The 12,826-nt window shown below is 38.6% G+C and overlaps 1 protein-coding gene across 2 annotated transcripts in view; it reads left to right on the top strand.

Moving 5' to 3' along the window:
- The first annotated feature begins 1,622 nt into the window (after positions 1 to 1,622).
- edc4 (enhancer of mRNA decapping 4) overlaps positions 1,623 to 12,826 on the top strand; it is a 52,620-nt gene continuing 41,416 nt past the window's right edge. The window contains exon 1 of one of the 2 annotated variants that reach the window (XM_057836031.1): positions 1,623 to 1,871. In XM_057836031.1, coding sequence (XP_057692014.1) covers positions 1,784 to 1,871 — 88 coding nt within the window. In that variant the 5' untranslated portion in view covers positions 1,623 to 1,783. The remainder of the gene's footprint in view (positions 1,872 to 12,826) is intronic. The other variant, XM_057836030.1, reaches the window with a different exon arrangement.

Below are 12,826 nucleotides of genomic sequence, written 5' to 3'. Positions count from 1 at the left end.
AGACATCAATTAATAATTCTAAGCTAAAAATGACAGACATTTTGAATAATAAATATAATTAATTACCTTCGTTTTATGGCTGGGTTGATACAAAAGCGGTTGCGCGACGTCTGTAAACGGGGTTTTCCAGGGTAAAATGGACAAATTAAAAATAGTTCGGGGGTTTAATGCACCATGAATCTGCTATGGCAGCATATAGACATATTTTTCTGTCACACACAACAGTTCTTTTGGCTTAAAATACAGCAGTATCTTTTAAAGAGCAGTGCAAGACCACAAAATTCTTTTTCAGTCTTGTCTGTTTTCCGCCATATACATCTATGGCGGAAAACACTCAGGTGACTTGAAGTTCCGCTCTGAGACCCCCAATTTAGCCAAATTTCAAAATTGTCCGATATGCATGTGTGATACATCATTGGAAAGCTTAAAATCTCAATTTATTGGGGGAAGAAAAATTTTGAACAGGAGGGCATTTAAAAAAAAAAAAAAAAAAAAAGTTTTTTAAACAGCAAAACCCTATCTGGAGGTGAGAGCACGCGAGAGCAGAATTACAGACGCCATGACTTTAACGAGTTATTATCGCGTACTTACCTTGTTTCGATCCAAAAACTCCATGTAGCATGTATCACTGAGTGTCAAGTCACAGCTGTGAATGGCCACAGCTGGATTTTTTGGGGATATTAGGGGTGAAACATGGTAATATAACAAGGGTCGCGATGCAGAAATAGCAGACATCAAGGAGTGGTTGAGATTTTCTTTTTCATATATTTACCCTTTTAAACATTCTTTTTTTCCCCCAATTTTTCTTTGTTTGGATCGATTATTTATTATCTGACATATCGGAGAAAATGCAACAGTAACAAAAAAAATACAATTAAGCGGTAGTTGTGAGGCAGATATCCGTGACTTTTTTTTACAGACGCCGTTTTTTTCATTGTGACGTAATTTGTTTAAAAGTTTAAAACTTGCGATTTAATAATTTTTTAAAGTCGTTTTTTTTAAAACGAAATATTAGACATCAATTAATGATTTTAAGCTAAAAATGAGAGACATTTAGAATAATAAATATAATTAATTACCTTCGTTTATGGCTGGGTTGAAACAAAAGCGGTTGCGCGACGTCTGTCTGTAAACGGGGGTTTCCAGGGTAACACGGACAAATCAAAAATAGTTCGGGGGCTTAATGCCAATGGGTTTTCCCATTGGCAGTGTATCAAATACTTGTTCTCCCCACTATATATATATATATATATATATATATATATATATATATATATATATATATATATATATATATATATATATATATATATATATATATATATATATATATATATATATATAATAATTCTATAAAACAAAATACAGGTCTGTAATCCTACCCAGTATTCTACATTGATTGGAAATAATGGAGAGGCACTGTTGAAGTAACTAGCTTCATCTAGTGTTAATGTTGAGAAGTGCAACAGAAAGTAGGCTGAATTTAAGCTTCTCTTGTAGACCATATTCAATTATATTCATTAATAATTTTCTGTGGGCCAACAAAAGCTGGGCGGCGGGCTGCAGTTTGGACACCCCTAATATAAAAAAAAGAGGATAACTGGCCAAACTACGAACAGGAAGGAACGAATGTCCAAGCACAGATACTAGTCGGAGCGTAAATCTGACACACCGGAAATTTAGATAGTCGCTTCTGGTGAACGAAGTGAATACAGACAGACAGCTTCACTGCTTACATTTTCCTTACGCTAAACACACGCAGTTCCCCCCAATTCCCCCACGCATGGCGTTCAACGCTAGTATTGATGTGGAGGGTGCGACACAGCATCTCCGGGACATTCTGAAGCTCGACCGCCCAGGTGACAACACTGGTAAGTAACCGTGAATAGAAAGTGGAGGCGCTAAACTAGCTAGGCCGCAGCGACTCATGAAACGCTAGCGAACCGGATTGTTGCATGTTCTCATGGCTTCTAACAAGAACGACGTCATTGTAAAAGTAACAATATTGAGGATTGACGCAATGGCCCATGACTTTACGGTGACAGTAGTTTACTGAATATTTATTTCAAAATATCTGTTAACTGGGCGTTTAACGTTGCGTCTGCTGGTGTTAGCCAAATTACAAGTTAGCGCCTTTCTTGCTTTTCTATTGCCGAGTTGTTTGCTTGACAGAGAAATGTACGAGTTAAAATCATCACTTTGATTTGTGACTAAACGCTTTGTTTAGTTGATTTTCTCAAACCTGACGAAAGAGTTGTGGTTTCTGTTTGTTCACTCATGTTGAAAAGTTAAAATACACAGGATTGTATGGACGTAAGTAAACAAGTCTGATTAGATGTAAGATTGAAATACGGTGTATTAGTGGCAGCCATTTAAGACTGTATGTACATGTTATGAAATATTGATATTGTTTACGGTACCTAATATGCAGGAATTGTTTGCTTCAAGGCAAATTAGGCAAGGAGTGAAACGCACACACACCACTTGTTTAATTTCAATCAAGGAAATAAGCAGGTGGATGTAATTTTGCCATATCAGTAATGTACATACAGGTGCTGGCTAGTTAATCGGAATACTGTGTCATCAAAAAGTTGAATTATTTCAGTAATTGCATTTGAAAAGTGAAACTTTATATTCATGCACTGCACACAGACACATTTCAAATGTTTACTTCTTTCAATTTTGATATTTATAAGTGACCATGAAAACTCAAAAGCCGTTATCTCAGAAAATTGAATATTAAGGCCAATGAAGAAAAATGATTTTTAGAAATGTTGGCCAACTGAAAAGTATGAGCAGGTATAGCACTCAACACTTGCTCAGGGCTCCTTTTGCCTCAATTACTGCATTAATGCAGCGTGGCATGGAATCAATTAGGGCAGCAGCTATCGCATATTTTAGTAATCAAGTATTCGACTGAGAATTCTATCGATTAATCGAGTAATCGGATAAAATACATATTTTTTAGGTAAACAGCAATTATAAATATACATGCGATATCTATGAGGCGCATCAGAGGCTACAAGCTACCTCCGTAGCATCATTCGGGCTTAGTTTTTAGCAATGTTGGCATAGTTTGTAGCGGCTTCTTCCTCTACGCACGTGACGTCTGCACGTTGTCCCGCAATAAAAGTAGTCCGGGCAAAACGTGATACTTAGAGCTGGCAAAATTAAACGATTCCTCAAGGCGTATAAAATTACTCGGATCAGTTTTTAATCTTGAGTTACTCGAGTATTTGTTTCAGCTCTAGAATCAATCGTTCTGTGGCACTGCTCAGGTGTTATGAAAGCTCAGGTTGCTCTGATAGTCTCCTTCAGCTCCTCTGCATTGTTGGGTCTCGCGTATTGCATCTTCCTTTTCACAATACGCAATATTTATATGTACAACACTACATACGACTAGGCATGTGCCAGGATGAGATTCTGACGATATGATAACCTTAAGCTGGGGGTTGGCAACCCCTGTTTTGAGAGCCGCATGTGGCTTTTTAGCGCTGCCCTAGTGGCTCCCTGGAGCGTTTCAAAAATGTTTGAAAATGGGAGAAAAAATGGGGGAGGGAAATATACATATATATTTTTTAACATGGTTTCTGTAGGAGGACAAACATTACACAAACAATCTTAACGTTTTCCAATGCTGTAAAAATGCGTAGAATATTTATTACATTAAAAAATTTCTGTCAACGAAGATTTGCGTCATAGCCTGCGACGCAACGTTTCTGTCAGCAGGGCGGCTGTCGTAAACAAACATCACCAGCGGCTATATGATGGGACATGGATTCCAAAGAGGAAAAGAGAAAAAACAAAACTGAGGAGAATGGAGGATTCAATGTTTCTTGGGCCGAATCAATTGCATTCATTGCCAATGCGGTAGGATTTTCTGAATGTTTGCTTTGCAGCGAGAAGTTGTCAGATCACAAAAGGAGTAATTTGGAAAGACATTTGCAGGGAAGGCATACTACTTTTGCAGCTGAGTACCCAGTAAGTGCGATTGCATTACTTCTGGAGAAATTACAGGAGTGCAAAAATAGATTTAAAAAGTGGATTGCATCTCCAGACTCCACTACTGCTTCAAGTTTTGTTGCAACGCGGGATAAATAAAGTGTTAAACGAACGAGTCATTCATCAACATATCAGAACACCTATTTGGAGACTTCAAAAACAAAACCAAGATAATACAGAAAATCAAATACATGCCTCTTGCACTAAGACAGTTAAGGATAGGGACATAAAAATGGCAGGCAACTTCACCAATCAGCAAATCAAGAACATTAATTCAGCGTGAGCATACTCTGTGATGAGTCGTGTGATGTGATCGATATTGAACACCCATCGATTTTATGAAGGTACGTGAACTCCGATTGTATACTTTACCTTTTCAAAAGGGTGCCGTTTTATTTTTCATAAAAGCGTGCTGCGTTTTGTTGCACTATGTTTGTTGCACAGATAAGGGGCACATTATGCACATTCTACTTTTGTTGTTTTTTTTTTTCGAATCTTCAAAATACAAATTAGATCAAAATTCAGATTTCTTCATTGTATTTCTTTAATTTTATCAAACATAATTCATTAGTAATGTAATGAAGTTCAGGGTTACTTATTGTGGCGCACCGCCACACTAAAATAAAAGCCGCCACGCCGTGCAAAAGAGAGGTTTAAAAAAAAAAAAAAAAATTAAGGCCGTTTCAAACTAGTGGCAGCCTAGTGTGAAGGGTTCAGCGGCAACCTATTCATTGTGTATTGTTATGCCCGTAATGCTGCAAGGCCCCCTTAAGAGACGATCGGAGGAAGAGCTGTGACGTAGAGCGAAGCGAGATAGCGGTCGCATGTCACGGAAGCCCACTGTTGATTTGTTATTGTTTTCTTTATTATTGTTGCCACAACAACGTGGGTAAGCCAATACAGACTCCTCTCCTTCTTCCCCCCATCCGGGGCATTACAGTATTTTGGATCGGACTTTTCGGCGAAAGTAAGCAGTGGACGGCCGTCTTGGACGGAACGGCAAGTTTGAATGAAATCGCGCCGAGAGGGGGGGGAGAGCACCGCCACGCTAATATCAACAACATGATCAATAGCAGAGGGGCAGGCGTACATGTTATATCTGCTACTAGGCTGTTACTTCTCCTTGCTGAGCTAATTGGTACCTCAATGAGCGTTTATATGGAAATGGAGTTCACGAACAACAACAACAACAACAAAAAAATATTCACGTTCTCACCGAAACTAGTAAATCTCTTTACACGGCAATTAGAATTTCCCCCTACTCCTTGAAATGGATCCATTACAAGGGCGTAGGTTTGGTCTCAATATTGGTAAGGACGATATAACAGCTAGGGCTGCAGCTATCGAATATTTTAGTAATCGAGTAATCGAGTGAAAAATCTATCGATTAATCGAGTAATCGGATAAAACAACATATTTTTAGGTGAAGAGCAATTATAAATATACATGAGAAAACAAGACATTTAATCTAATCTTGAACCATTTTCAGTCAATCAATGTCTTTATTTTTGATGTATATTGTTGAAAACAGCCAACAATTGCATCTCAGATGTAACTAGAATTAAAAAAAAAAAAAAAGACTAATTCACTGCTTTAACTCAAAAACCTTTAGATCTTATTAAAAAAAATATATATATATATACCTAAAAATGCCGTTACGCTTGATAACACACATCACTTAAAAGTTAAGATTTTTTTCCCACGTGTTTCAATTAGATTTCTATTTGTGTCAAGCCATTTTTAAGTTCTAGTTAAGTTTTAGGTTAGTCTAAACTGTAAGTCCTGATAGGTTTTTGAGTTTTTGCAGTGTTCAAAATAAATGTATGATACAGGCTGTATTGGAGCACATTAGGGACCAGTGCTACTTAGTGTTTTATCCAGCAATGCCGACTGAGCTAAAATTGATAGTTAGCATGATTGAGTTTTTATTTTACACCTTCATCACTCCACAACGCTATGTTATGTTAAAGCCTGTATGTAAGACACGTTAGCCACGCATCGACAGTGGTCATAATTAATAGAAACGTAGCCCTTCGCAGGGCTAACGTTGCTTGAGTTAGTGACAGTAACGTTAATCTTTATTTATTAGCTCTTAGCGCTCTTTATTAGCGCTTAGCGCTCTACTGCTTTAAGATGGCGGCTGGTTACTAACGCTGCCTAGACGCTGCCGAGTCTGTCATTCGCATCTAGTTCAACATACATGTGATCTCTATGAGACTCATCAGATGCTACCTACCAACGTAGCATCGTGCGGGCTACTATTTAGCAACGCCGGCGTCGTTTGTAGCGGCTGTCGGTTGCGGTAAGTTTTTTTTTCTTTCTTTCTTTTTTTTCCTTCTTCCTCTACGCACGTGACATCAGCGCGTTGTCCCGCATTAAAAGTAGTCTGAGCAAAACGTGATGCTTAGAGCTGTCAAAATAAACGATTACTTGAGGTGAATAAAATTACTCGGATCAGTTTTTAAACTCGAGTTACTCGAGTTGCTCGAGTATTCGTTTCAGCTCTAATAACAGCATAACCTGCATGTACACTTTTTGCTGGGGACGGACATTACCGTAATAAAACCCAACAGATTGGGTAAACGGGGGTCAGGGCAACATTTCTCGCCACCAATTTTAACCTAATTAATTGATAGGCTAAATGATCAATGCAAAAATAAATCTGTATTGACGTACCAACTTTCACACTGAAAATTCAGAACGTTTTAATACGATGATTTTTCTGAAATCTATTTGAATAATTTTCTCCATCTTGTTTTGAGTGTTAAAGACTAGTTAACAGATTAATGGGTCAGATTATTCAATTTACCTTAGGTAAATATTACCTTTTGTTCTTATTTGGGCCATACATATAAAGGTTGGTCATTTTTCACCAAAATCAAGGTGAAAATGCTTTCAAATAATGTTTTGAACAATATCACTTGTTGAATTAAGAACATTCCTTAAGAAAACATTTTTTTTTTTGGTTGCTTAAAATAAGTGTGTTAAAAAAAATAGCTATCTGAAAATAATCTTATTTCAAGAAATCTGAGTAAAATTTACTTAACCACTGGCAGATAATTTCACTTATTTATAGTAGATTGAAAACAAGGGAATTTAGTCATCTGCCAATCAAACGTGTTTGAGGGGGAAAAAAACGTGTCAGTGTAAGTCTGAAAATAATGAAAGTAATTCACTTAATAATGGTAGGGTCAATTCTATCCTTACAAAATATGTGAAGACAATCTAAATGACCTTATACAGTTGTGGTCAAAAGTTTGCATACACTTGTGAAGAACATAATGTCATGGCTCTCTTGAGTTTCCAGTTATTTCTACAACTCTGATTTTTGTCTGATAGAGTGATTGGAACAGATACTTCTTTGTCACAAAAAACATTCATGAAGTTTGGTTCTTTTATGACTTTTTTATGGGTGAACAGAAAAAAGTGATCAAATCTGCTGGGTCAAAAATATACATACAGCAGCGCTAATATTTGGTAACATGTCCCTTGGCCATTTTTACTTCAATTAGGCGTTTTTGGTAGCCATCCACAAGCTTCTGGCAAGCTTCCGGTTGAATCTTTGACCACTCCTCTTGACAGAATTGGTGCAGTTCAGTTAAAGGGGAAATGTGAACTAAGGTTGGCCAACCATGTTTTTGAATAATATCAATGGCTAAACAATTATAAGCATATTTTCATTATTTTTTTTAACGCAACCCTTCCAGATTGTTTGTTTAACCCATAGCAACACCCTTGACAACGAAAATGCTTTTCTTCGGCAATCTTCGGAAATTACGTCACACCGGGAAGTGCGAGGGAAGTCCGCCATAGAACAGTGTTGTTTGTTGCATTGCTTCTTGGTGAGATGCCACGGCGGTGTGTGGCGATGTATTGTTCTCACTCAAACGTAAAGTTGTATGAGTGGCCAAAGGATAGCAAGGCACGTAAATGGACATCTTTCGTTCGCACAAAGCGAATGAATTTCATGCCATCATCGAGTAGTGTTCTCTGCTGCAAACACTTCGAAGATGCCTGCTTTCTTAACCGGTCTGCTTATGATCAAGGATTTGTCAAAAAGTAAGTGTGATTTTTGGATAGATGACTGATGACATTGTCAAAGCAGAGCTGCCAACTGTTGTGGAATGAACAGTATAAGCTAGCGACGTTAGCCGAGGCTATCCCATAGTTGTTGTCCCGATCATAGTTGTTGTTGCGTTCGCTAGGTTAAGCGTGTTTAAATTGTGCGTCATCTATGATCTTGTCTGAAAGGGTTAATCCACTGTCAATTGGGAAAGGGGTGTCGATGGGCACATAAGCGGGTCGGCGTCGCGGTAATTCACGGTCACGTTGCAATAAGAGACACACACCGCCGGTGAGTTTGTGCACATTTATTTGTATTTGTATTATGTATTTCCACCTTCATGCTTCAAGCATTGCATTGCATTTGTACGGTTCGGCGTTTCTTTCACGGTGATCGCTTGACAGCCTTCTAGTTTGTGTTTCGCCGCTTCGCGAGAGCCGCTGACAGGTGACAAGTGTTGCTTTTAATGTCTGGCAGCGAATCAGCGAGCGCGCAGGCCACGCAGTGAATCATGGGAAATGTAGTCTCGGGACAACACTAGCCACGTTTACATGCTGACTTTTATTCATACCGATTCAAATCATTCCGAATGGAAATTTCACATCAGCTGTTTACATGTCACTTCATCTATTCCGATCCAGCGTTTACATGTGACTGCCTTTATTCCGAAAGGACGTTTGACAACTGCCGTCTGACATGCGCAGATTAATCAAAACAAAGCGTCACGTTGCAAAACATGGAGATCGATTGTCAGATCATCTGCTGTTTTAACTTTTCGAGTGGAAACAAAACTTCAGAATGATACGCCGTTCATTTAAAAAGTTGTGTGGGTGCGCTGTGCGTGTGCTTGGAAGCCATGTTGCAAGTGACGTTACTTACGTCACCGAGTGACGTCACTACGTCAGTACGGAGCATGCGCAGAAGGAACGCAACCAGACACCATTCCGCTTCCCTGTTTACGTGATATAATTTTACTTCTAATCGGTTTGGGAAAAGGAATATTCCACCCCTGTGAATCGGAATGAAATTCCATTCGGTTTGGGCCTGTTCATTCCGAATGAGGTGTTTATATGGAACACATTTATTCGGTTTGAACAAATATTCCGATTGTAATTGGAATATTTGGCTCCATGTAAACGTGGCAACTGAAGTGGTGCTATGTAATCTGTTCGCTTGTGTGAAAAAACTACATTTCCTCACGCCATTAGACGCCACTTTGTTTTCTTATTGTTGCCACAATAAAGTGCAGAAAGCCATCGGCGACTGTGATATAGTGGATATTATTTAGTTGTAATACGGGAGTTCACCAGTAGAGTGTACGCATGTCATTTAGATGTTATTGTTTGTGCCTTACTCCTTCACTAAAAGAGAGAAAAGTTGTTGTTCAAAGTCACTTGGCAAGACGTTGAGTAAAGTTGTAAAAGCCAATAAAGGTGTCGTGTGGGTCACTCGGTCAAGATATAACAACGACTCATCTCCTTCTTTCCCCCCAACGTTTTTATATTATTATTTTATATGCACGAGAGCTGCCGAATCTGCCAAAATGAACATGAAGTCTGATTATTATTTTTTTTTAACAATGTCATCAGATAGACAAAAACATACAATTATGTGCAAATGCCTGCATCTTCAAATCATGAAAATAATAACAGCCTATATCTTAACAATGTTGTAATCTCGATGGGTCTTGTATCCATTCCATGTCAGGAAGTCTAGGCACATTGTTTGCATCCTGATTAGCGTCTGGCTAATAACATAAAATTCCAATCTCCTCTTCTTCCTCCAACTCTTCAGAAACTTGGATCTCCTCCCTTGCGCTTGATCTATCGCTTATATCGCTGTTTGAATCATTGTTTAAAGGGCTTTGTATGGCGGCCGTACAGTGGGGAGAACAAGTATTTGATACACAGTCAATGGGAAAATCCATTGGCTGTGTATCAAATACTTGTTCTCCCCACTGTATGTATGGAGGTGCCATTGCATTCCCGGTGTGACGTATCACTTCCGGGTTCGTCCCCTTTCAGGCTTGAACTTCGGAAACGCGATTATTTTGTCAAATATACAACATATAAATTATTTTTTCATGCTTTATTTGTTGGACAATGTTTAATTACTTTACTTGTAACCCTATTTTGCATGTGAAGAAATTACTTCACATTACTGCTTTAAATTTGATGGCTTTCTGACATGGACTTGTTTCTTCAGCATTGTCCACAAGTTCTCAATGGGGTTTAAGTCAGGACTTTGGGAAGGCCATTCGAAAACATTAATTCTAGCCTGATTTAGCCATTCCATTACCACTTTTGATGTGTGTTTGGGGTCATTGTCCTGTTGGAACACCCAACTGCGCCCAAGACCCAATCTTCGGGCTGATGACGTTAGGTTATCTTGAAGAATTTGAAGGTAATCCTCCTTCTTCATTATCCCATTTACTCTCTGTAAAGCACCAGTTCCATTGGTAGCAAAACAGCCCCACAGCATAATACTACCACCACCATGCTTGACGGTAGGCATAGTGAACTTGGGGTTAAAGGCCTCACCTTTTCTCCTCCAAACATATTGCTGGGCATTGTGGCCAAACAGCTCGATTTTTGTTTCGTCTGACCACAGAACTTTCCTCCAGAAGGTCTTATCTTTGTCCATGTGATCAGCAGCAAACTTCAGTCGAGCCTTAAGGTGCCGCTTTTGGAGCAAGGGCTTCCTTCTTGCACGGCAGCCTCTCAGTCCATGGAGATGCAAAACACGCTTGACTGTAGACACTGACACCTGTGTTCCAGCAGCTTCTAATTCTTGGCAGATCTGCTTTTTGGTGATTCTCGGTTGAATCTTCACCCTCCTGACCAATTTTCTCTCAGCAGCAGGTGATAGCTTGTGTTTTCTTCCTGATCGTGGCCATGACAAAACAGTGCCATGCACTTTATACTTACAAACAATTGTTTGCACTGTTGCTCTTGGGACCTGCAGCTGCTTTGAAATGGCTCCAAGTGACTTTCCTGACTTGTTCAAGTCAATGATTCGCTTTTTCAGATCCATGTATGTATATTTTTGACCCAGCAGATTTGATCACTTTTTCTGTTAACCCATAATAAGTCATAAAAGAACCAAACTTTATGAATGTTTTTTGTGACAAAGTAGTATCTGTTCCAATCACTCTATCGGAGAAAAATCAGAGTTGTAGAAATAACTGGAAACTCAAGAGAGCCATGACATTATGTTCTTCACAAGTGTATGTAAACTTTTGACCACAACTGTAACTGAACTCATTATAAAATGCAAAAAGGTTGCTTAAAATTTGGTGGGGACAATTTGAGCATCCTGAAAAGTTCCTAGTGTTGTGTCCCTAACGTCCCTATGCAAACCTACGCCATTGGTCCATTAACAGAAGTACTGTTATTGTTGTGTTAATGTTATATTTATTAGGGCCAAATAAAAGGAAAAAGATGGACTACGAAATGTAAGTCATCCTATTTCTAGGAGAAAAAAACAGTCGTATTATTACGTAGGGTAATGTCACTAATCGCCTACGCATTTTACATACGTGAACCGTAGCTGAGAGCTACGACATTAGCCTGGCTCATGAAATATTTCAAATAGAAATTTGTTATGGTTCTTTTTGGGAAACAATGTGAAGAAGAAAAAAAGTCTACATATGACGCAATTTTGCCATGGCACGACATGGTGAGGCAGTCCGACTTCGATGCAGCTCTCCACCGCAGCTTAAAAAAATCCTAGGGGAAACACTGAAGTTAAATTGAGACAGTATCTGACAGCAACATGTAGTCACGTTGTGCGTCATTCTCGAAAGAATGCATCGCAAGGAAAATGAACATTTAATCATGAAGGCTCATTATGTATTTATAGCTAACTTGGTCATTTTGATAGTAGGCTAATATAGATACATACAACATGGATTGCCTTCATTATAATGCTCCTATAAGGATTTTAATTTTTTGCGGCTACAGACATATTTGTTTATTGTTATTTTAGCCGAATATGGCTCTTTCAACATTTTTGGTTGCCGACCCCTGCCGTAAGCAAAAATATCACAATATTGCAATTACAGCTCAAAATGTGTTATTTTGTGATGTCTGGGTTAAAAAAAAAAAAACGACTTTTTCCCATTGAACATGAATTTTATTTTTCAAAACAACACATTAGCAAATTCGAACAACCGAAATATTTTAAATGAAATTAAAATGACTGCAGTTCTTGAGGTGAGCCTAAACCCACAGTTCAACATAATTATCATGAGAACAAAAATGAGATATTTTCCATGAAAAGCATGTGCGTATGACACGTATACATTATATATACACTCTCTCAACACCATCGCCAGAGGAAAAAAAACACCACAGGCCGTATTAAGAAAATGTTATTTAGACCAAATGTTTACAATGACAGAATACCTAAAGCAACACTTATGCCCCTTTCCCACTGAAACTAGTGGGTCAACGCACGTTTTTTCCAAGCCGATGCAACCCATTAGCAATTGGCATTTGGCACCTTTCCCATTGACATAAAAAATCTGTGTCTTTTTTATTTTTTTTCCACCCGTCTAACCCCCCACCCCTCCTCAGCCGTGCGTAAGGTTACATGACGTCACCACGCTAAGATCAACATCGACAAGTGCGACCGAATTCATTCAGTTCAAGGAAGTAAACAATGCAGAGCATTATGGAAGCCTCCTTTCCGTTTGTGTTCTGTTTTCATGCTTTTTACTGCCCTCAAAATGGTCAAAATGCGGCAAAGGATCAACACTCT

The sequence above is a fragment of the Corythoichthys intestinalis genome, chromosome 5, assembly GCF_030265065.1.
Source record: "Corythoichthys intestinalis isolate RoL2023-P3 chromosome 5, ASM3026506v1, whole genome shotgun sequence".
Taxonomy (NCBI): Eukaryota; Metazoa; Chordata; class Actinopteri; order Syngnathiformes; family Syngnathidae; genus Corythoichthys; species Corythoichthys intestinalis.
This window is presented reverse-complemented; position numbering and strand designations above follow the sequence as displayed.